The 25,696-nt window shown below is 41.5% G+C and overlaps 1 protein-coding gene across 2 annotated transcripts in view; it reads right to left on the bottom strand.

The window, feature by feature from the left end:
- The window catches only part of SCLT1 (sodium channel and clathrin linker 1), a 165,434-nt gene that overhangs the window by 81,114 nt on the left and 58,624 nt on the right, over nucleotides 1-25,696 (bottom strand). For both annotated transcript variants that reach the window (XM_083173905.1, XM_083173895.1), the window contains exons 13-14: nucleotides 16,351-16,528; nucleotides 971-1,069 (exon numbers count right to left, since the gene is read on the bottom strand). In XM_083173905.1, the coding sequence (XP_083030031.1) occupies nucleotides 971-1,069; nucleotides 16,351-16,528 (277 nt within the window). The remainder of the gene's footprint in view (nucleotides 1-970; nucleotides 1,070-16,350; nucleotides 16,529-25,696) is intronic.

Below are 25,696 nucleotides of genomic sequence, written 5' to 3'. Positions count from 1 at the left end.
TAAGCTAATTTTTAGGTGGTATGGGATAACACAATCACAGCATGGTGATTTGTTTTGTGAACAAAAAAATAGCCATCCAATATATACTGCAATCTACACTTACAATTTTGACTATGTGCTATATGGCCTATGGCCAAATACACTGTAAATAAACATAGGACAGTATTCAATCCGAATTCCTCTTTGTTCAGCTCTACAGAAACTCGACAGCCGAAATTCAATATTCTGGCTGGGGAGTGCGGGAAGATGGCGTTTGGCAAAAACGGACGCGGATTGTTGAAAACCGGCTAGAATTTGACATTCCACGGTCATTTGCGACAAAACAGATCCAAGTTGTTTTAAAGTCGAATCTGTTTTGTCAGATACCACCTTCAATGTGGTCGAAAACGGCAGCATTGAATAGGCGGTGGTCTCGATGCATTGAATCCCCCCCACATACTCACCTGCACAATTTATTTTGCTATGTGATACTGACTTAGCATGGCTGTGCATCGGTGTCGTATGCAGGCTTAACACTTTGCGCTTTTGTCTACCTAGTCAAAATCGTAAGCCAAAATGAACACAAATGCTACCCTTCCTATGTACAGTAGTTCAGAATTTAGGGGGTATTAAATTGTAAGCAAAGCATAGAAGAAATGTGAGACTAAGCCACACACACACACACACACACACACTAAGAAAAACATAAATTATCAAATATAGCAGAAAGAGTACATTGCCTAACTTGAAAGTATATATGGAATAAAGGACTAGATCTAGGAATCCTAATGTGGTGTAGACAAGTCATCTAAAACGGAGATTAACAGGGGAAATTGTCTTCCAAGAATAAAGAGACATGCTGATCACAGGTAAGATGGAGTTTTTGTCAGAAAATGTATGAGGTCAGAACCTTGTTACTGTTCACTGAAAGCTCATATTTAACACTTAAGCCTGCATTAAAAATCAGCCATGTTGGTGAATACATCTTTACCTCTTTTCGTGTTCTTGCAGCGGCATCTTGAATTATCCTAGCTATTGCCTGCTTCATATTTTCAATCTCTTCCTGGTTTTGCTTTTCTCGAAGAAGTGCCTGCAAATGATATAGATAAATTGCATTAACAAGGGAAACTAGACAAATGCATTTTATCAAAGTAGAGGGGATATTGCATATGGATGCCTAAAATAGACAATGATTATTGAAGATGGTATTGCAAACCCCCCCCCAAAAAAACAAAAAAAATTGTGGCAGGAGAGCTATTATTTTCAGTTAAATTTGCAGAGTTTATTAAGTTTTAAAGGCATTTTATGTACAAAAAAAAGGCCTCAACAACATTTAAATAATTATGGTATAGCTGGACAAGGTGTTCTAAAGCCGGCCATACATCAGAAAGACCAGCTTGCAATCCAGATCATTTAATGATTTTCTTTGGCAGCTTCCAAGACAGACAATAGAGATTTGTAATTTCACATAAGATCTACCGTAAAGGCCCCCATACACTATGAGATTTTGGGACATTTTCATCCAATTTCGGCACTTTGGGCCGATAACCGGGTGAAACGGCCCAAAATCGCAGGTGTGTGACATCTGAACCGATCCGATGCGCATCGGACCGGATCAGGGAAGTCGGACGGTCAGCACATAAGAGCAGTGGGGCGGGCCGGCGGTGATCCTCATCATGGGGAGCAGTGGGGCGGGCAGCAGGTCCCTGAGCGCTTAGCTGGCGGCGCCGGTGAGTGCTGAACTGGCCGGGCAGTGTGATCACAGATATCAGCAGCGCTGCGGGACGGGCAGTGCAGTGGCGGGTATTAGATTAAATAGATAAAATACCTGTCAAATGACTGGCCGTTCTCCGATTGGCTGAGAGCTCTCGAATACAAGTGTTTTATATTGAATACGGTAAGATACAGGCAACCAATGGAGGGACTGGCAGAGCAGATCAGCAGACGATGAGCGTCTTCCAAGAAAGATCAGCCTAGCAGCAGCATTTAAAATGGATTGCAGTGGTGAGAGTCTGTTCTTGGGAAGACCAGTTAGGAGGCTATTGCAATAATCAAGTGCATGGACAAGAGATTTAGTAGTGTCTTGTGTGAGATACGGTCATATTTTGGATATGTTTTTTAGATGCATGTAACATGATTTGGAGACTGATTGAATGTGTGGAAGAAAGGACAGTTCAGAGTCGAGGATGACCCCTAAGCAACGAGCTTGTGGGGTAGGGTAGATTGTCGAGTTGTCAACAGTGATGGAGAAATCAGGATGGTAACTGTTCTTAGTTGGCGGGAATATAAGAAATTCCGTTTTAGAAATATTGGGCGGTATTCAATAAGGACGATTCACCAGGTTTTTATGGCGATTTTGTGCTGTAAGGCGAATTTTTGACTAAAACGGTGAATCCCCCTATTCAATGACCAGATGGCGAATACATTTCAAGGTTTTTTTCGCCATGATTCACCGAGTAGCAATCGCTATCTTTTTATGGTGAAGTGGAATGTGAACTTTTAAAATAAAGTGTTTTGTTTTTTACATTTGGTGTCAAAAAATCAGGAATTTTATTCTGAGGAGGGACATGCTATTTTTATTCATGTGCTGTAAGCACATGAATATATATTGAATTTACATTTTTTTTTTTTTTTACACAGAGCAGCCAGCAGGGGGCCGGAGCCGAGCCGCTCATTAGATATTCATATATTCACTTCACCCGATCATTACATATGCATGATCGGGTGTAGTGAATATACCCGGTCCCCTGCTGGCACCCCCGGGGGGACAGCCTGTGCTGCCTGGCACCCGGGGAGCCCACCTCCCCCCCACAAATGTTCTGGGGCAGGCAGGGAGACTTCCATCTCCCTGCCTGCCACCGTCCTCAGGCTCCCTGCGGCGTCCGCCGCAGGAGCTCAAATTCGCCGGTCAGGGGCAGCGAGCCCCTGACTCGTTGAATACTGGAGCCGGCGAGGCTCCGGAACGCGGCGGACAGTGGCGAATGTGCAGCGAATCCTAAACAGGATTCGCTGCACGTCGTCAGTATTCTCGTTGAATACTGCCCATTGAGTTTGAGTTGGCGAGAAGACACCCAAGATGAGATGGCACAGAGACATTCAGAGACTCGACCCAAAACCACTGGTGACAACTCTGGGGTTGATAGATAGATTTGAGTATCATCCGCATAGAAGTGATACTGAAATCCGAAAGAGCTGATTAGTTGGCCAAGAGAGGAATATAGATTGAGAAAAGCAGAGGACCTAAGACTGAACCTTGCGGAACTCCGACTGACAGAGGTAATGAAAAGGAAGTAGAGTCAGAGAAGCGAACATTGAAAGAGCGATCAGATAGGTAAGATGTGAACCAGGAAAGGGTGGATCATTAAGACCTAGGGAGTGCAGTGCTTGTAAGAGAAGAGTGTGATCGACCGTGTCAAACGCAGCAGAAAGATCTAAAAGAATAAGTAGTGAGTAATGGCATTTAGACTTAGCAGTTACCAGATCATTCACCACTTTAGTCAGTGCTGTCTTAGTGGAGTGTTGAGAGCGAAAGCCCGACTGAAGCGGGTCTAATAGGGTGTGAAAGTTAAGAAAGATTGTGAGGCGAGAGTATACAAGTCTCTCTCAGTATGGAAGCTGAGAAATGGGACGATAGTTAGGGTCAGAATTGTGTTTTTTCAGAATGGGAGTAATTAATGCATGTTTGAGCAGAGAAGGAAAAGTACCAGTAGCAAGAGAGAAATTGTAACACACCATATAAATCGCTGTTTTCAAAGAACTCTCTGGTATGAAAAACAAGTTTGCTCAATGAACCTATAATTTTCCAGGAAAAATGATTGCATTATGTGCCACATCTGCACAATATTTGTAAACTTTCTGTATTGTATCCGTTGATAGGAAATGTTCAACATGTCTACCTTTTTCTGCAATATATGTGCTACTTTTATTATTTTGTTTTGAAGCTTTGACTAACTAAAACTTATTAAAAAAAATTATAACAAAAGTTCCACATCTATAAACTAACACACCAGCATGGCATTGCATTGGCCCTCTATCATAGGCATGCATTGGGGGTACACCTAACAGCAAAGATGTGAAGCATTTTGTGAAGCAAGACAACCTTTGCCACTCCTAAATATAAAACTAGTCTGGAACCACATAGGGGCTGCAGAGTTAAACACTGTAAAATGCAAATTGGATTATAAACCTGAACAGGAACACCCAAAGGGCTTTATTACAAAGAGGTTTGAATTGTTTTTTTTTTATGCTGGCTGTTCTTTTATTTTGTTTGGCCAGGTCACTTGGTTGGAGCCATTACTCTCTGCTTTTGATACACACTCTTGAGTCTACAGGGAACCCAGTGGATCCTTCTAACCAGTCATCCTTTATTAAGAGGAACTTTTGACAAGGATACATGTTGTTTTACAAGTCAGACAGCATTTCCAATTACTCATGAATTGTCAAGCATGGCTTCCAACCTTCCTGACACTGCTATATATGAAACACCCTCACTTCTTCCTTTTCAACAGCTTATACACTTGGGACAATGCCTTATTTATCTTAAAAAAGGTGAACTCCTTGTTCCGCTGCCACGTCCCTGTGAGCCACTATACATATCATCACAGTGCACTCACCAAGCACTCTCACCATATGAAATATATTTTGGGTGGCTTCCATTCTGCCGATACTTTAGGTGAGCTGCTGATTTCTTCCAACAATTTCAGTTCTTTGTGAGTGGCAGTACTTACTGTAAGTGTTAATGCAGGAGTGACCCTTTAGTTCCAATCACTTGCACTATATCCATGAACTTTGTTCCTACTTCCATAAGACTGCTAGTGGCATTTACTTGAAGCCTCCTATCAATCATTTGTAACCCGCAACTTACATTTGCTTTAATATTATCATCATCTATATATTTATTTATTTTTGTGGGGGGGGGGGGTATCATTGCATCATACTTTGATTTGTTTTCTGCTATCCATTACTTTGATTAATGGTATACACTGCAGTCATTGTTTAAATAAACTTACCTCTGAATTTTACATACAACAGTTTCTGTCTTTTTACTGCTACAATAATCAGCTTGCTTTCTGTGTCATTTTGTTCGGGATATTGCAGTACTTTAGATGACAGCTGCAGATCATTTGCAACTGACTGCTCATTCTACAGACAGACTATGGGGGCTGTCTAGCATTTGTTCTTTTTTTGTTAATTAATTGGTATGTTGATTATCTCTATTTTGTCATGTCTATTTTAGAATTACTTTAAGTACTTCACTTTTTTGTTTCTTTTCTTTATTTATAAACCTGTTCTCCTATTTTCATAATGTTTCATATTTGCAGCACAGTATGTGAGCATTATGCTCTTTTTATGTGTAATGGGAATTATGGTGTGTGGCATAATGTGAAAGAGCCATTACAGTGTATGCCACAATCATTACGACAGAATATGTAATGGGCATAGCAGAGTAATACAATGTTGAATCGTAGTCGTGTGTGTGTGTGTGTGTGTGTGTATATATATATTATATATATATATATATATATATATATTCCAATGAGACCGGCACTCCGGTCTTGAGCGTGGATGCCAGGGGATATTTACTCCGGTGCCCTCTCACAAGAGGGGATGAGTCCTCAGGATGTATATAGGGCAGTAATAAGCGTCACTCGGAGGCTGACGTAAATGGTGAAAGAAGAGGAAATTTATTCCATGTGCAGATGTGAAAACGTTTCGGAGCTCGGGAGCCCCGTCGTCAGTTCAAGGAAAGCACGGGGCCCCCGAGCTCCGAAACGTTTTCATCTTTTCCTCTTCTTTAACCATTTACGTCAGCCTCCGAGTGCCGCTTATTACTGCTATATATATATATATATATATATATATATATATATATATATATATATATATATATATATATAATATATATATATATATATATATATATATATATATATATATATATATATATATATGCAAAAAGAATAGAGAAGACGCACCAATGAGCAGAATGTAACAATACTTTACTTATGTAACAAAGCTCACATACATTGGGGTTAAAAATCTTATGCTTGCCAGCCAGATAGTTTATCACCGTCACAGCCCAGACATCAAATGTGAAAGAACCGCCGCCGCTCAGCTGCCGCCGTCAAGCCGCAGACCAGGGAACAGCACACACAGAGTCGGAAGGATCGCCGGCTGGATCGCAGGTGGAAGCAGGACGTCTCCACGTCGGACCAAAAGGAAGCCACGCCCACACTTTTTGGTCCGACGTGGAGACGTCCTGCTTCCACCTGCGATCCAGCCGGCGATCCTTCCGACTCTGTGTGTGCTGTTCCCTGGTCTGCGGCTTGACAGCGGCAGCTGAGCGGCGGCGGTTCTTTCACATTTGATGTCCGGGCTGTGACGGTGATAAACTATCTGGCTGGCAAGCATAAGATTTTTAACCCCAATGTATGTGAGCTTTGTTACATAAGTAAAGTATTGTTACATTCTGCTCATTGGTGCGTCTTCTCTATTCTTTTTGCAAGTTTTCCCCGCTGGATCATTGGCACGATCCCAGAGAGAGACTGCACACATTTGGGACTTTGATGTGGACTTATATCTGAAAAAACACTAGGACTTTGCGCTGGGTATCTTTGTTGTGTATATATATATATATATATATATATATATATATATATATATATATATATATACATATATATACATATACATATACATATATATATATATATATATATATATATATATATATATATATATATATACATATATATATATATAGTCAATGGCGCACGGCGGCACTCAGCAAGTAAAAAGGATAACACAACGCAGGTAAATGTCCAAACGTTTTCGATGTATTAAAGTCACATCTTCATCAGGAACAACAACAGTAGTAAATACACATACCTTATAACCCCACCAGATCACACGTGAATAACCCACGGTTTGCCCAGCCTGAACAGACGCGCCCACTGATGACATCATCATGTCGTGCCGGTTACCATGGTTACATGATCAAGCTGAAAAAAGTGACATGTGCCTTTAAGTAAATAAATCATCATGAAATCACATGTAAATGGGCTAATGCATAGCGGAACTGTTCAATAGGAGCTTGTAAACAACTTATAATTACACAAGCGGCACAGTGTCGGGTAACCAAGGGGGGAGGGTGGGCTGGGAAGAACGTCAGGTTGGGTGCGAGTCAAGCGCAATGTGTACGGTCATGAACAGTCTGTAACATTCAAAGGAAACAGTGTAGTCCAGCCGATTCATTGAGGCCCCTTGGTGAGAGGGTGCCTAATCTATGAATCCAGCGGGCTTCTTTTTGTAGAAGGCGAAGACCCCTATCCCCGCGTCTCAGACGGGCCGGTTCGTGATCAATGATCATATATTTAAGTGTGGAAATGTCGTGGCCAGATTGCACGAAATGTCGTGCGACCGGTTGCTCGCTATGTCCACTGGCAATAGCTGCTCTGATTGCAGTCTTGTGTGATGCCATCCTTTCGCGTAATGTTCGCTCGGTTTTCCCGACATAACTAAGTCCGCAAGGACAAGTTATAATGTATACAATGTACCTAGTGGTACAAGTGACTCGGTGGCGAATGGTAAAACGAAAACCAGTGTGGGGATGCGGGAAGTCCCTGCCCGTAGTAAGTGATGGACAGATCGCACAATTTAGGCAGCGAAAGCAGCCTTTACGTAATTGTAGAAAACCACTCTGTTCGGATGTTGCCTGTTTGAGACCAGTGATATCGGTCTTAACTAAGATGTCACGTATGTTTCTACCGCGGCTGTAGCATGGCATCACCCTAGTGTCCTGCAAATTAAGATCAGGGTCGGTACTGACAATTGGCCATGTCGAGTTGGTAATTCTTTTAATGTCACTACTGGCTACATTGTAGTGGTTAACCCACGGGAAGCGGTTGGACAGGGTCTTTTTAGTTTTGCAGGTTAGAGTTTCAGCGCGAGTGGACTTTAGTGCTTTGGTCTTGGCCAAAGCAAGTTGTGATATCTCGTACCCTCTTAGGGCAAAATTGTCAATCATCCTGTCAATGTGCATGATGGCCACCTGTCTGTCAGAGCATATACGTATTGCTCTGAGGAATTGGGAGTATGGGAGTGAAAATTTAAGATTAGTCGGGTGAAAGCTGGTCGCATGAAGAACCGTGTTTCTGTCAGTGGGTTTACAGTACAGTTCTGTGGACAAAATACCCTCTCTGAGATTGACCTGGACGTCTAAGTAGTGGACCTGTTCTCTGCTTATGTCAAAGGTGAAACGTACCGGGTGGTTGGAACTATTGTGCGTTTCTATAGGTGCGTACACATGTACAGATTTTCTGTCTGATCTATCTGGTGGGAACAAAAACCTGGAAATGTATGGGAGCATATGACAATCAAAAATTTCCACCCAAATGCAGGAAAAAAAATATGTTTTGAATAAATTTGTTATACTGTATCAGAATGATTTAATCAATTTGTCTGATTGATCACTGTCTGTTTTCAAGTGTTTGGGAACAATTTTTTGATTGTCATATGCTCCCATACATTTCCAGGTTTTTGTTCCCACCAGATAGATCAGACAGAAAATCTGTACATGTGTATGCGCCTTATGAAAGATGTTAGTGATTGTTCACTACTAGTCCACATAATAAATAGGTCATCGATATACCTCTGATAGGTAAGTAGATGGGGGAAAAAAATCACGATTGTTAAAGAGGATATCATCCTCAACAGCGTACATATATGCATTTGCATACGATGGAGCCACGGCGGACCCCATCGCACACCCAGATGTCTGGACATAGAAGGCACCGTCAAAGAGAAAATAATTGCATGTTAAAACCATTTCAAGTAGGTCAATCACAAGGTCCACATCTGGACCAATATACCAGGGATTATCGTGTATCAGCCGTCGAACGGCAGCCATCCCTTCATCATTGGGGATGACTGTGTAAAGGCTGGAGATGTCCATACTACACAGTATGGTGTCAGTCGGTATCATCGTGATGTCCAGCAGTTTATTGAGGAAAGAAGTAGTATCGAGTAAATGTCTCGGATGGTTAACAATGCAGGGTTGTAAAATCGTATCTAAATAAGTGGAGACCTTCTGGAAGATCCCACCCCTAGCCGAAATAATCGGGCGTCCAGGAGGGTTCACAAGCGATTTATGTATTTTGGGGAGTGAATATAGCACCGGGACCGTCGGGGTCTCATTGTACAATGCAGTGGACCTTGTGATTGACCTACTTGAAATGGTTTTAACATGCAATTATTTTCTCTTTGACGGTGCCTTCTATGTCCAGACATCTGGGTGTGCGATGGGGTCCGCCGTGGCTCCATCGTATGCAAATGCATATATGTACGCTGTTGAGGATGATATCCTCTTTAACAATCGTGATTTTTTTCCCCCATCTACTTACCTATCAGAGGTATATCGATGACCTATTTATTATGTGGACTAGTAGTGAACAATCACTAACATCTTTCATAGAAACGCACAATAGTTCCAACCACCCGGTACGTTTCACCTTTGACATAAGCAGAGAACAGGTCCACTACTTAGACGTCCAGGTCAATCTCAGAGAGGGTATTTTGTCCACAGAACTGTACTGTAAACCCACTGACAGAAACACGGTTCTTCATGCGACCAGCTTTCACCCGACTAATCTTAAATTTTCACTCCCATACTCCCAATTCCTCAGAGCAATACGTATATGCTCTGACAGACAGGTGGCCATCATGCACATTGACAGGATGATTGACAATTTTGCCCTAAGAGGGTACGAGATATCACAACTTGCTTTGGCCAAGACCAAAGCACTAAAGTCCACTCGCGCTGAAACTCTAACCTGCAAAACTAAAAAGACCCTGTCCAACCGCTTCCCGTGGGTTAACCACTACAATGTAGCCAGTAGTGACATTAAAAGAATTACCAACTCGACATGGCCAATTGTCAGTACCGACCCTGATCTTAATTTGCAGGACACTAGGGTGATGCCATGCTACAGCCGCGGTAGAAACATACGTGACATCTTAGTTAAGACTGATATCACTGGTCTCGCCGTGCGCCATTGACTACATATTGACCCAATTGGGTTATTTTGGAAGGCACCAGTACACACCTATTCATTTATATATATATATATATATATATATATATATATATATATATATATATATATATACACACAGTATATATATATATATATATATATATATATATATATATATATATATATATATATATATATATATATATATATATATATATATATATATATATATATATATATATATATATATATATATATGACAAAGGTGTACCGGCACTCTTCCTTACAGATGCAGATGCAAATACTTGAGGTGCCTTTCCGTTTCTCAAGGAAAAGATGTAACCACAGATAGGTAGATGGCATTCCCAAGATTGTACAATTTCTGCGCGGCGGCAGCAACAATGAAATAAATGAATCAACACAGGCTTGTGTGTCAAGACACACAAGCCTGTGTTGATTCATTTATTTCATTGTTGCTGCCGCCGCGCAGAAATTGTACAATCTTGAGAGTGCCATCTACCTATCTGTGGTTATATATATATATATATATATATATATATAATCTGGGGGGGCGGCCTGGCACTCACCCAACAGGGTACAGCTACCTCCGTTGCCTTCTGTACGCAGTGAATAAATAGAAATAAATCACAACAGCGGCACTCGTGAGGAAAAATTTTTCAGCGTGTATTGAAGAAAATCCAACGTTTCGGGGCTGGTAGCGCCCCTTTGTCAAGGTGTGGGTAACGTTACCCACACCTTGACAAAGGGGCGCTACCAGCCCCGAAACGTTGGATTTTCTTCAATACACGCTGAAAAAATTTTCCTCACGAGTGCCGCTGTTGTGATTTATTTCTATTTATATATATATATATTTCAAACGGTGGATTACACTCGGAAATAAATGAAGAAGCAGAGAACTGTCTTAAAGCCAATGTTTCAGGGCTGGGGCCCTTTTATCAAGACTTGATAAAAGGGCCCCAGCCCTGAAACATTGGCTTTAAGACAGTTGTCTGCTTCTTCATTTATTTCCGAGTGACATCCACCGTTTGAAATATATGTTATACTTTGGGATGAGCACCGGAGCCGTTGCTATACAAATAGCTGAGTGCCGGGCAGTCTGGACTGTGTATATGTGTATATATATATATATGTGTATATATATATATATATATATATATATATATATATATATATATATATATAACAAGATATGGGGGGTCCCCTTTCTGCGCTCTAGAACTATGGAGCAGCACCTCTGAGGGATCTTCTGTTAGGTAAGATCCAGGGAATAGAAATGAAGAAAGAAAGTGGGGTTTCAGAGGGCGCTAATATATCACAACAATTTTGATAAAAATGGTATTTATTACAACCTCAGTAAAAATTGTCATAAAAAACCACCTTTTAGGGTGTAATGTTTACACATAAACAATGAAAATAAAACTCTGGTGAGACATTATGAGTCGAAATTGGAACGATGACACTGGTGGTATAGTCAATTCAGAATGGAAGGCCCAACACGTTTCGTCATATTCATGACTTCATCAGGGGCAGTGAAACAATTGAAATGACTATAAGGAGGAGAGAGAGAGAAGAGAGGAGGAGGAGAGAGAGAGAGAGAGAGAGAGAAGAGGAGAGAGAGAGAGAGAGAGAGAGAAGAGGAGAGGAGAGAGAGAAGAGGAGAGAGAGAGAGAGAGAAGAGGAGAGAGAGAAGAGGAGAGAGAGAGAGAGAGAGAGAGAGAAGAGGAGAGAGAGAGAGAGAGAGAGAGAGAGAAGAGTAGAGAGAGAGAGAGAGAGAGAGAGAGAGAGAAGAGGAGAGAGAAGAGGAGAAAGAGAGAGAGAAAAGAGAGGAGAGAGGAGAGAGAGAGAAGAGAGGAGAGAGAAGAGAGAAGAGAGGAGAGAATAGAGAGAGGAGAGAATAGAGAGAGGAGAGAGAGAGAGAAGAGAGAATAGAGAGAGAGAGAAGGAGAGAGAGAGATAATAGAGAGAGAGAGAGAGATAATAGAGAGAGAGAAGGAGAGAGAGAGATAGATTTTTTTAAACACTGTCCCTCTACTCAGGAGTTTTTTTTAAATTCTGGGATCTGGCTTTTATTGGCAAGCTGTATGTCATACTCATATTTCCTGAGGATGCATATTCAGTTTACTGAAATGTTGGAATAATGGGGGTATCATTTTCTGATATGTACATTACTAAACTTTATTTATGAAGTCTACATTTAGAATATAAATTGACATGACTGCAGGTCAGCTTGGACTAGGCACCAGGCAAATTCATTACTGTGTCAGGGCTATCTGTATGTCAATAGCTGAGTTTAGATGAGCAGGATAATATCCATGTAGCTGTATTATTTACACTGGGTATCCCTGGGATGCTCACGTTCTCTGAAGCACAGCACATTGAGTGACTCATGGCATAATCATGGACTGGTTTTGCAGAAATGTGTGGAATGGTGAATGGGGCAGGGCCTGCAAAGTCATAGTACCTGGAATAACCTTAAGTGTCAGCTTTATGAACTGTATAAATATCCCATTAAGACAAGCTTGTGGAATGGCTCCAGCAGTCTCTAATAAAGTAGGAGGTCATTTTATTTTTAATAAAGTTGTAGTGCAAAATTTCAAGGTTGCTGAACAGTGTAATTTGCCTTCATGGTTCATATCTTTGTGCTTTGGTGGTTATTTAACTTTAGTTATAACTGTAGTATGGTGGTTAATATTTTAAGTTTGAAAGACTTTTCCTAGCTTTATTAAAATATTATTCATATTTATATTATTTTACATATAGAGCTGCTTACATATATACTGGGCATATGTGATTGAAAACTGCATGCACAGATATTCTTAACCCTTTAAGTGCCAAGTAAATTTGTCAAAATTGGTGTGAAAATTGCCAAGCAAACATTTGTATTCATCATAATCATCTGTAAGGTTTACATTACATATGAAATAAAAAATTTTTTTATATAACAAGTGTGAGCTACGCTGGCATTTTTAGCCGATATTTTGCATATCTCTCTCAGGGGTAGATGTATGAAGCAGTGATAACAGAGGAGAAGTGATAAATTGCATGGTACTTTATCACCGGCCAAATAGCTCCTGGCTGTTAAGTTACAGGCTGGGACAGTTAGTAGCTGATTGGCCAGTGATAAAGTACCAGACACTTTATCACTTCCCTTTCATTAGCACTGCGTCATAGATATACCCCCGAGAGCTCTTGGCACTCATATTTTGTGCATTTCTCACAGAGATGTTGGCATTTTTAGTGGATATTTTTGCGCATTTCTCACAGAGATGTTGGCACTGAAAGGGTTAAATTCATCTGGTTGAAGTGGTAGACAACTTAAAAAAAATGGTGCAAACCCCCTGAAGTCTAATGGGGACCTGCACGCATTGGAAAAGGGGTATGGTCTTGCAGGAAGGGGGCATGACCTTATCCCCCCCCCCCCATTCCTTGCCATTTACATCACACTGTAAGTGTGCCCAGCACCCATGGAGATGCTGGGCTGGCCCCAGACCACCCCTGCACTGTATAGATGCCCACTGTATCTCTTCTCCTGTTAATTCCATTCCAAACCATGAAACGGGGATAAAATAGTGGTGATGTTGGCCCATAGCAACCAATCATATTTTAGTTATCATTTCTCTATTGCATAATACAAAATGACAGACAGAATATGATTGGTTGCTAATATCACAACTTTTATTTTTTTATTTAGAATCATTAGTATATCTGTCTGGAATGGAATCATGCATACTTATCCCAAGGGCTGCATTCAACCCTGTAACCAGAGCTCAGGGGCAGATTTATTAAGCCTGGTGAAGTGATAAAGTTTATGGTACTTTATCACTGACCAATTAGCCCCTTACTGTCAAATTACAGACTAGGTTTGCAAAATGACAGCTATTAGCTCATCAGCATTCCCTTCAAGCTGTGTGCGCGTACACAACTCGCCGGGCATGAGCACAGACATTACAACAGAGCGAACAAAGGCTGCCCGTCCACCTTGATAAAGGCCAATACAGCAAAAGCCTTCCAGAGTGACAGACCCAGAGAGCCAGGGCACGAGATCCTGCTATAACATGGTATTAGTCTCGCCGGCTGCAGAGACTGAGGGTGAGCGGTTCTCCCGCTGATGTGTTACCACTAAGAAGCAGGACCACGGAAATCATCCTAACCGTGAGTTTATGTGCCTAAGAGCTGACAAGCAAGGTTGCGCTAGCAGCACGCCGCTAGTAGGATACTTACTTATCTACATACGCATGTGACTGCTCCTGTGTTTTTATCGATAAGGGGACATAGGCGTAAAGCGAGCCTATGGGATTGTAGAGGGGCTCCCTTGACGGAATCGTCTGAAGCCCCAGGAGGCTCCCCTGGTAATTATGACTCAAAGCAAATCTGGATAGACTGTTAACAGTAGTGGTCCCCTTTTTGCAGTTGTGGACTCAATTAATGTGTGTTTCACCCATTAACTACATTGTTTGCTGTGTTTTGAATGTAAATATCATTTTGAAGTAAAGTTAACAAATGCTGAAAATCGTTTTCCAGATATATATATATATATATATATATATATCTATATATATATCTATATATATATCTATATATATATATATATATAGATATATATATATATATATCTATATATATATATATATAGATATATATATATATATATATATATATATCTATATATATATATATATAGATATATATATAGATATATATATATTACAATAAGGTCCGTCACTCCCCACTGGCTTCTGCTCCACTTTAAACCTTGGCCTGGGTGCCCGCTGTCAACTGGTGAGGTCCAGTGCATGAATATTCTCGGCAATGAAAAGCGTCACTCCAGGTGCTTGTAAATCTAATTTTACTGTAAAGTGTCTACAGTGTTTCGGGCCGGAGCCCGTCTTCAGGTTTCTGTCCTGAAGACGGGCTCCGGCCCGAAACACTGTAGACACTTTACAGTAAAATTAGATTTACAAGCACCTGGAGTGACGCTTTTCATTGCCGAAAAAAAAAAAAAAAAAAAGAAAATATATATATATATATATGCAAACATTTTAAATTTCCTTCCAAAGTTGCACAGCCAATATCTTTTGCCGCACCCAGCCTTTGTAAAATTAGAAGGAACATTGGAGCTAATGGGCCGATGATAAAGTATCAGCCACTTTATCAATTCACCAGGCTTAATACAACTGCCCCTCAGTAACATCAGTCTGAAGGGTCAATGTACACAAATAATTGTAGAAATTAATATTTATTCAGCTGTAAAATAAAAAAAAAATTGTCCGAAAGTCAAAATTCTTGATGCCACTATAAAACAAAATTTGCTTCATCTGTAAATAAGGGACAATAATCATGGATGTGTAGGTGTGTTCAAAATGTATAGCTTGCCATCACCTGTCCTTGCATACAATTCATTCTGGAGCATGCACGATATGTTCAGCTAACAAGTATATATTCAACTCTAAATCACCCCATGGTGCTGAGTAATAGCATGCTGGAACATTTCCAGGCTGGAAACCGTTTCCTCATAGCTTGCATAGAGAAATAAAGCAAAACTGCACTGGGCATTATTAGTAAAGAAACATTTCACGAGTGCATCCGTATGCCACTAGGAAGCCTTCTTCAGGCTTCATTTGTTTATTTTTATACCAGACTAGAACGCATAGATAAATACATACACCGTAATATACAAAAAAAAAATTATTGCAGACAAATTCATATTTACCATGAAAATGATCGTAAAGTATTTTGAGTATCACGTATTTTGCATTTTTTCATCATAAATCATATACAATAACCTCTTAATTTCAACCAGATGAGCGGGGTTCTGAAGCAAGTGTGATGGATTAGGAATATTATGAATATTTTTGGGAAGGGGGAACCCTATAAAAATGCAGTCTGACAGCCATACCATTATAGATGTGTGTGGTTGTGTGTTTCCTACCTGTATAATAAAGAATATTCTGGAATTCTAATTAAGGGCCCTCATTCTGGTTGACTCGCAAAGCAGTGAATTTTGCTGCTTTGCGAGCCAACTAACGTCGCCCACACTCTAGATGGCATATGTCCCTGCAGGCATGCAAATGAATGATTAGCATAAATATCCATACGCAGCCTTGCGTGGGTGCCCAAAATCATTCCACGTGCCGACCATCGAATGATTCCAAAGCGCTCACTAATCTAAGTCACTCTCTGCATCAATTAGAATGACCTCCTATATCCTCTCACCATACCCAGAATTTAATTTAGCAAAAGCCACATATTAAGTTAACACAAAAAGACAGTTACAAAATAAGTATAGACAGGGGGTGAGAAGTCAGGGGTAGAGTACCTGGTCTTTGTGTAGATTGGCTTCTTCTAAAATCTGCATACTGTCACGCACTCTGGAAAAGGCTTCATACTTCTCTCCTTCCAACTCAGACACATTTGCCTGTAGTTCCCCGATGTGTTTCTCTAATTGCACTTTTTCTCCTTTTAAGTCTTCAACATTTTGCACAGCTGCTCTCAATCTTTGATTAAATTACAGCAATAAGGATTAGGAACTCAAACACACAGAACAAAGCAATGATATGAACGGACATTATAAAGCCAGTCTGACCTACATATTGCAAACATTGTCAAGTTTTTAATCTACAACCTGAAAGAACAACTTCTGTAGCTTAGAGCATGTTAGATATCCTTTTGTGCTCATTCATTTGAAATCATCTATAAATCTATATAGATCATTAATGGCAGAGATGACATGTACGCCAAATTGCACACATTATATAGCAGAATGTTATCTCAGAGCACCTGCAGATTCACAAACCAGATAATGGTCTTTTCGTACTAATAAGAAGCAATGCAAAATTGCAGCTTTGCCGTATATATACTGGAGATACTGTATAGCAGTTCCTACATTTAATCGAGTCAATTGGCCAAATGTAATAGCCTCAGAATTCAGTGGCCGTGCAGGATGATGGCTGAACTCTGAGTTTTTTTTTTTAAAAGGGGCAATCATTACCAAGGCATGAATTTGCCCCTTTAAAAAAAACCTCTGAATTCGTCCAGCATCCCACACAGCCGCCAAACTCAGAGGTTATTACATTTGGCCAGATGTGTTTTATGCCGATAGCGTGCAAATACACATCACTGTATACTTTTACTATATCAAGAGGTTAAATATAGAGATGAAGGTACTTGTGTAGTTTCATGGCGGCACTTACGTAGTCAGCATAGTGTCCCTGCCAGCCAGCTTAGTCAGCGTCAGCGTTGTGTTCCTGCAGCCAACTTAGTCAGCGTGTTCCCGCAGCCAGTATAGTCCGCTTGTTTCTGTGACTGTGTGTACGTTCGCCCCAAACCGGAGCTAACGCAGTTAGCGTAGTCAGTCAGAGTTACGCAGTTAGCGTAGTCAGTCAGCACAGTGCCAGCGCTTATTACATTGTGTGGGAACCATTGACCAATTTTAACCTGCCTGACATGACAGGTGTGAATGAGTTCCTAAAACACCCCCACTATCCACATCAGCCCGAAGCATGGCGAGTGCAGCGGTACGTGTCCTCCCAACCTGTTCATACCCCCACTATCCACGTCAGCGAGGAGTTTATTTTATAAAGTGTGCCCGAGCGCAGCGAGCCATCAAGCCGGAAGCGAGGAGAGCGCAGTGATCCCTGTGAGGGAACGCAGAAAACAAGCCCGAAGTGTGGGGAGCGGACATGGGCAGGGTTGCCTTACCCTGCCACATGAATTACATACTTGCATATGAGACGCTTGTGCGTCCCAGACAGATGGAGTGCCTCTCTGCCAGCGCCCGCATGATTGCCTCTCTGCCGGTGTCCGCCAGTGCAGGGGATCTGGTGGTTACCGATGCTGTGTGAGAGGTGCTCACTAGGCTTGCCAGGGATGCCGGGGACAGAGCTGCAGCTCGTGGGCACAGTACGGTGACTACACTGCCTGATGGGGACACTACGCTGGCTACGCAGGGCTGTCGCGGGGACACTACGCTGACTACGCAGGGCTGCCGCTGGGACACTACGCTGACTACGCAGGGCTGCCGCTGGGACACTACGCTGACTATGCAGGGCTGCCGCTGGGACACTACGCTGACTACGCAGGGCTGCTGCGGGTCACTAGCAGACAACGTAGCGTGCCGCCATGAAACTACACAAGCACCGAGAAATATACACATACTGTAGAAGTTATGAAGACATTAATATTTCAATGCAAATTATTGAGTTGAAGAAAATACATAAAATAATTAATTTTGATATTGGGGGGAATAAAAAGAGCATACAACAAACATGCTGTCGCACTTGTGCATCATGTTGCCATATTAGAAAGCAGGGGGTTTTTTTTGCCATACATTTTTTTTATTAAAATCATAAAAAAGTGTACATAAACAGGATTGTAAATGCACCATTCACTGGTATTACAATATTGACAAAATAGTCAACATAAGATTAATCATTATAGGTGGTCAAAAAGGAGAAGACCGACACTTGTTTTCAAAATTTTCCATCTATGTAGTAAGCAAAGTAGAAAAAGTGAATTTGATAAGAAGTTAGAGAAATAAAAATAAAAACAGGAGAATAAATAAATATGAAAAAGGTAGAAGGGGGGGGGTCGCACACAAATATGGTGCCCATACACTTGTGTGATCAGATGTGATGTGACATTGTATTTTGTTCCAGCACCCGATGTCACATGCCACCTGTGATGACACATTAGGTGCTGAAAGAGGGCTGTGTAGCAGAGCGGGCGGCAGGAGGGCCGGCAGGTGGCAGTAGTCAACTAAGCTGGTGGCAGAATTTGAATAAAAGGCAGAATTTGAATAAAATGCAAAGCAATGGTTGGCCCTCTGATTGGCACATGCAATGCAATATAGATATTATGTGCAAAACATAATATCTGGCTACGCGAGATTAGATCATCGAGCCCGTGCATTGTGTCGGGTGACACATTCAATGGCAATCGCAGCGATTTACCACAATCGCATGCAATATCTCACATGTGTATGGGCACCAATAGGATACCTACATCCTAGTCCTGAGAACATAAGACACTGCTGTATTTGATTTCGGAGATTCTGATTCAAAGTATTAACCCCTTCATGACAGAGCCAGTTTGTGCCTTCATGACAGAGCCCTTTTTTTCAAATCTGACATGTCTCACTTAAGTGGGGATAACTTTTTTTTGCTTTTACTTATCCCAGTGATTTTGAGATTGTTTTCTCGTGACACATTGTACTTCAAGTTAGTGGTAAATTTTGGTCGATACAGTCTGTGTTTTTTTGTGAAAAATACCAAAATATCGTGAAAAAATGGAAAATTTAGCAATATGCAAAATGTCACATTTTCTGCTTGTGAGATAAATAATCATACCACTCAAAATAGTTAATAACTAACAAAGACCATATGTCTACTTTATGTTGCAATCATTATTTCAACCTCCTTTTCATTTTTTTGGACACTAGGAGGCTTCAGATATGACTAGCAAATTCTCAAATTTTCAAGAAAATTTCAAACACTGATTTTTTTAGGGACCAGTTCAGTTCTGATGTGACTTTGAGGGACTTGTATGTGAGACACCCCCATAAATGATGCCATTTCAAAAACTGCACCCCTCACAGTATTCAAAACAGCATTTTGGAAGTTTGTTAACCCTTTAGGTGTTTCACAGGAATTAAAACAAAGTGTAGGTGAAATTTCAAAATTTCTTTTTTTTTGCAGAGTTTCAATTTTAATACATTTTTCTAACGAATACAGTAGATTTTACTAGAGAAATGTGACTAAAAATTGATTCCCCCAATTCTTTTGTTTTCAAAAATATCCTATATGTGGCCCTAGTGTGCACGTTGACCAAACCACAGGCTTCATAATAGAAGGAGCACCTACTTGATTTTGGAGCCTCCTTTTTATGAGATTTTTTTTTAGGCACCATGTAGGTTTCTAGGCACCATAAGTGCTAAAAGTTAGGAACCTCCCCCACAAGTCACCCCATTTTGCAATCTACACCCCTCAGGGAATTCATCTAGGGGTATAGTGTACATTTCAAACCCCCAGGGGTTTCACCAATTTTGGTACAACTGGGATGTGAAAATGGAAAATTACATTTTTTTACACAAACATGCAGTTCTGGCTCAAAATTTTTCATTTTCACAAGGAATGAAGGAGACAAAGCACCCCAAAATCTGTGCCCCAATTTCTCCCGAGTACGGCAATGCCTCACATGTGACCAAAAAATACCAGTTGGGCGCATGGCAGGACTCAGAAGGGAAGGAGTGATTTTTGGATTTTGCAGCACAGATTTTGGTGGAATAAATGGTGGGTGCTATGTTGCACCAATACAGTGGAACCCCCCCACAAGTCACCCCATTTTGCAAAGTACACCCCTCAGGGAATTCATCTAGGGGTATAGTGTACATTTCAAACCCCCAGGGGTTTCACCAATTTTGATACAACTGGGCAGTGAAAATGAAAAAATTACATTTTTTTACACAAAAATGCAGTTCTGGCTCAAAATTTTTCATTTTCACAAGGAATGAAGGAGACAAAGCACCCCAAAATCTGTGCCCCAATTTCTCCCGAGTACGGCAATGCCTCATATGTGACCAAAAAATACCAGTTGGGCGCATGGCAGGACTCAGAAGGGAAGGAGTGATTTTTGGATTTGGCAGCACAGATTTTGGTGGAATGAATGGTGGGTGCCATGTTGCATTAGCAAGACTCCCAAAGCACCAATACAGTGGAACCCCCCCACAAGTCACCCCATTTTGCAAAGTACACCCCTCAGGGAATTAATCTAGGGGTATAGTGTACATTTCAAACCCCCAGGGGTTTCACCAATTTTGATACAACTGGGCAGTGAAAATGAAAAATTACATTTCTTTACACAAAAATGCAGTTCTGGCTCAAAATTTTTCATTTTCACAAGGAATGAAGGAGACAAAGCACCCCAAAATCTGTGCCCCAATTTCTCCCGAGTACGGCAATGCCTCACATGTGACCAAAAAATACCAGTTGGGCGCATGGCAGGACTCAGAAGGGAAGGAGTGATTTTTGGATTTGGCAGCACAGATTTTGGTGGAATGAATGGTGGGTGCCATGTTGCATTAGCAAGACTCCCAAAGCACCAATACAGTGGAACCCCCCCACAAGTCACCCCATTTTGCAAAGTACACCCCTCAGGGAATTCATCTAGGGGTATAGTGTACATTTCAAACCCCCAGGGGTTTCACCAATTTTGATACAACTGGGCAGTGAAAATGAAAAATTACATTTTTTTACACAAAAATGCAGTTCTGGCTCAAAATTTTTCATTTTCACAAGGAATGAAGGAGACAAAGCACCCCAAAATCTGTGCCCCAATTTCTCCCGAGTACGGCAATGCCTCACATGTGACCAAAAAATACCAGTTGGGCGCATGGCAGGACTCAGAAGGGAAGGAGTGATTTTTGGATTTGGCAGCACAGATTTTGGTGGAATGAATGGTGGGTGCCATGTTGCATTAGCAAGACTCCCAAAGCACCAATACAGTGGAACCCCCCCACAAGTCACCCCATTTTGCAAAGTACACCCCTCAGGGAATTCATCTAGGGGTATAGTGTACATTTCAAACCCCCAGGGGTTTCACCAATTTTGATACAACTGGGCAGTGAAAATGAAAAATTACATTTCTTTACACAAAAATGCAGTTCTGGCTCAAAATTTTTCATTTTCACAAGGAATGAAGGAGACAAAGCACCCCAAAATCTGTGCCCCAATTTCTCCCGAGTACGGCAATGCTTCACATGTGACCAAAAAATACCAGTTGGGCGCATGGCAGGACTCAGAAGGGAAGGAGTGATTTTTGGATTTGGCAGCACAGATTTTGGTGGAATGAATGGTGGGTGCCATGTTGCATTAGCAAGACTCCCAAAGCACCAATACAGTGGAACCCCCCCCCACAAGTCACCCCATTTTGCAAAGTACACCCCTCAGGGAATTCATCTAGGGGTATAGTGTACATTTCAAACCCCCAGGGGTTTCACCAATTTTGATACAACTGGGCAGTGAAAATGAAAAATTACATTTTTTTACACAAAAATGCAGTTCTGGCTCAAAATTTTTCATTTTCACAAGGAATGAAGGAGACAAAGCACCCCAAAATCTGTGCCCCAATTTCTCCCGAGTACGGCAATGCCTCACATGTGACCAAAAAATACCAGTTGGGCGCATGGCAGGACTCAGAAGGGAAGGAGTGATTTTTGGATTTGGCAGCACAGATTTTGGTGGAATGAATGGTGGGTGCCATGTTGCATTAGCAAGACTCCCAAAGCACCAATACAGTGGAACCCCCCCCACAAGTCACCCCATTTTGCAAAGTACACCCCTCAGGGAATTCATCTAGGGGTATAGTGTACATTTCAAACCCCCAGGGGTTTCACCAATTTTGATACAACTGGGCAGTGAAAATGAAAAATTACATTTTTTTACACAAAAATGTACTTCTGGCTCAAAATTTTTCATTTTCACAAGGAATGAAGGAGACAAAGCACCCCAAAATCTGTGCCCCCATTTCTCCAGAGTACGGCAATGCCTCACATGTGACCAAAAAATACCAGTTGGGTGCATGGCAGGACTCAGAAGGGAAGGAGTGATTTTTGGATTTTGGAGCACAGATTTTGGTGGAATGAATGGTGGGTGCTATGTTGCATTACCAATACAGTGGAACCCCCCCACAAGTGACCCCATTTTGCAAACTACACTCCTCAGGGAATTCATCTAGGGGTATAGTGTACATTTCAAACCCCCAGGGGTTTCACCAATTTTGATACAACTGGGCAGTGAAAATGAAAAATTACATTTTTTTACACAAAAATGCAGTTCTGGCTCAAAATTTTTCATTTTCACAAGGAATGAAGGAGACAAAGCACCCCAAAATCTGTGCCCCCATTTCTCCAGAGTACGGCAATGCCTCACATGTGACCAAAAAATACCAGTTGGGTGCATGGCAGGACTCAGAAGGGAAGGAGTGATTTTTGGATTTTGGAGCACAGATTTTGGTGGAATGAATGGTGGGTGCTATGTTGCATTACCAATACAGTGGAACCCCCCCACAAGTGACCCCATTTTGCAAACTACACTCCTCAGGGAATTCATCTAGGGGTATAGTGTACATTTCAAACCCCCAGGGGTTTCACCAATTTTGATACAACTGGGCAGTGAAAATGAAAAATTACATTTTTTTACACAAAAATGCAGTTCTGGCTCAAAATTTTTCATTTTCACAAGGAATGAAGGAGACAAAGCACCCCAATATCTGTGCCCCCATTTCTCCAGAGTACGGCAATGCCTCACATGTGACCAAAAAATACCAGTTGGGTGCATGGCAGGACTCAGAAGGGAAGGAGTGATTTTTGGATTTTGCAGCTCAGATTCTGGTGGAATGAATGGTGGGTGCTATGTGGCATTAGCAAGACCCCCGAAGCACGGTGAAATGATGAACCTAATAATCCATAGATGTGTGGTATATTTTGAAACACTCCTTTATACATAGGCCGGGTTTGTCGGGGCAAGTTTCACAGTGGAGAATAGTTTCCTTTCTTATTCCCTTTTTATAGCAAACTTTGCACCTTTTTTGTGTCCTGCCCTTTCTTGCAGTGGAGGGGATTTCGTTGGGAAAATGCTGCCCTGGTACAATACGGGGGCCAGTACTAGAAGTACTGGGGCCCTCTGCCTGCTGGTTCCCAAATATTAGGCCCTTTATGACTTCCTCTTGAAAGTGCATAAATGTCCCCCTCTGGCCGGTAGAACGGAATAGCACGTAAGCGTTATACAGTGCCATCTGGATGATATACACGGCCAGCTTCTTGTACCAGATATTTGTTTTCCGCAGGGCACTGTACGGCTTCAGTACCTGATCTGAAAGATCCACTCCGCCCATGTACTTATTGTAATCTAGGATACAATTTGGTTTTGAGGTGTGGGTACTGGTACCTCGTACAGGGATGGAGGTGGTACTGTCTCCATGAATTGTTGTCAGTATAAGGACATCCCTCTTGTCCTTATATTTGACCAACAACATATTTTCGGTGCATATTCCCCTGCTTTCACCCCTTCTCATTACTTGGGCAATGTGCGTTTTTGGGAGGCCTCTTTGGTTCTTACGCACAGTACCGCAAGCTGCTGTACCTCTTGAACCAAGGGCCTTAAACAGGGGGATGCTGGTGTAAAAGTTATCCACATAGAGGTGATAACCCTTATCCAGGAAGGGGTGCATTAAATCCCAGACAATTTTTCCACTAACACCTACGAGGGAGGGGGGGCATTCTGGCGGTTCAATTCTTGAATCCTTCCCTTCATATACCCTAAACTTGTGGGTGTACCCTGTGGTGCTTTCACACAGCTTATACATTTTTATGCCATACCTTGCCCTCTTACTGGGAAGGTACTGGTGGAATTTAACCCTTCCTTTAAAATGTATAAGGGACTCGTCGATGCTAATACATTTATCAGGGATGTATAGCTCTGCAAATTTGGCACTGAAATGATCAATGACCGGCCTGACTTTGAATAGCCTGTCAAAGGTGGGATCATCTCTGGGTGGGCACTGTGCATTATCGGTGTAATGTATAAATTTATGGATTGCCTCAAAACGAGTCCGAGTCATGGCCATACGGTAAAATGGGGTGCTGTACAGAACATCTGTACTCCAATATTGCCTAATTTGTGGCTTTTTTACTATGCCCATATGAAACACCAGACCCCAAAACGTCATCATCTCTACTGCATCTACAGGGGTCCACCTAGCAAATGATGACGTGGGGTTTTGAGCAATAAACTGCTGGACATATAAATTAGTTTGGTCCACCATTAAATTTATAAAATCATCAGAGAAAAATATTTTAAAAAAGTCAATTTCTCTGAGACCTGTGGAATCAAATTGGATTCCTGGGATGGCCAAAAACTCAGGAACCTGGGGCTCAAAATTGTCTGGTGGTGGGGTCCATACGAGATCAATTATTGGGGGGGGGGTCTCAGCTGCTCTACGGGGGCGTCTTTGAGGGGGTCCCTCATCACCAGAGGAGGAAGAGGAGCTTAAGACGAATCCTTCAAATTCCCCGCTTGCCTCACTGGCTGTGTCAGAATCAGAAGCAAGCATGGCATATGCCTCCTCCACTGAATACATTCTTCTGGATGACTGGGATGACATTTGGGATGACATTTGGGATGACATTTTTATTTTTGTGTTACTGGTAGTGAAATGTTTCAACACGTGTATAGTGTAGGGGGGGTACAAACTTTATTTCAACCCAGGGGGTATGTAGTGTGTAGTGTGTATGTAGTGCAGAAAAAAAAAATACTTTATACAAAAAAAAAAAAAATTGAAGGGGTTAAAAAAAAAAAATAAATTGAAGGGGTTAAAAAAAATAAAAAAATTGAAGGGGTTAAAAAAACAAAAAAAAAGGTCCTGCGCCAAAAATTGAGCACAGATGTTGGTCAGTAACGTCCGTCACTGAACAGCGCTCAAAGGCAACAGGAATTTGATCAAAAAAAAAAAAAAAAAATAGATCAACCCTGTGCCGAAAAAGCTGATCAGTGATGTACGTCACTGATCAGCGCACAGTGGCCACAGGACACCCACAAAATCACAATGTGTGTAAAAAAAAAATTAAAAAAAGACCACACAGCACCCACAAAAAAAAAAAAAAGGTGATC

The sequence above is a fragment of the Crinia signifera genome, chromosome 1, assembly GCF_055691185.1.
Source record: "Crinia signifera chromosome 1, ASM5569118v1, whole genome shotgun sequence".
Classification (NCBI taxonomy): domain Eukaryota; kingdom Metazoa; phylum Chordata; class Amphibia; order Anura; family Myobatrachidae; genus Crinia; species Crinia signifera.
Note: the sequence above shows the minus strand (reverse complement) of the source record. Positions and strands in the feature narration are given on the sequence as shown.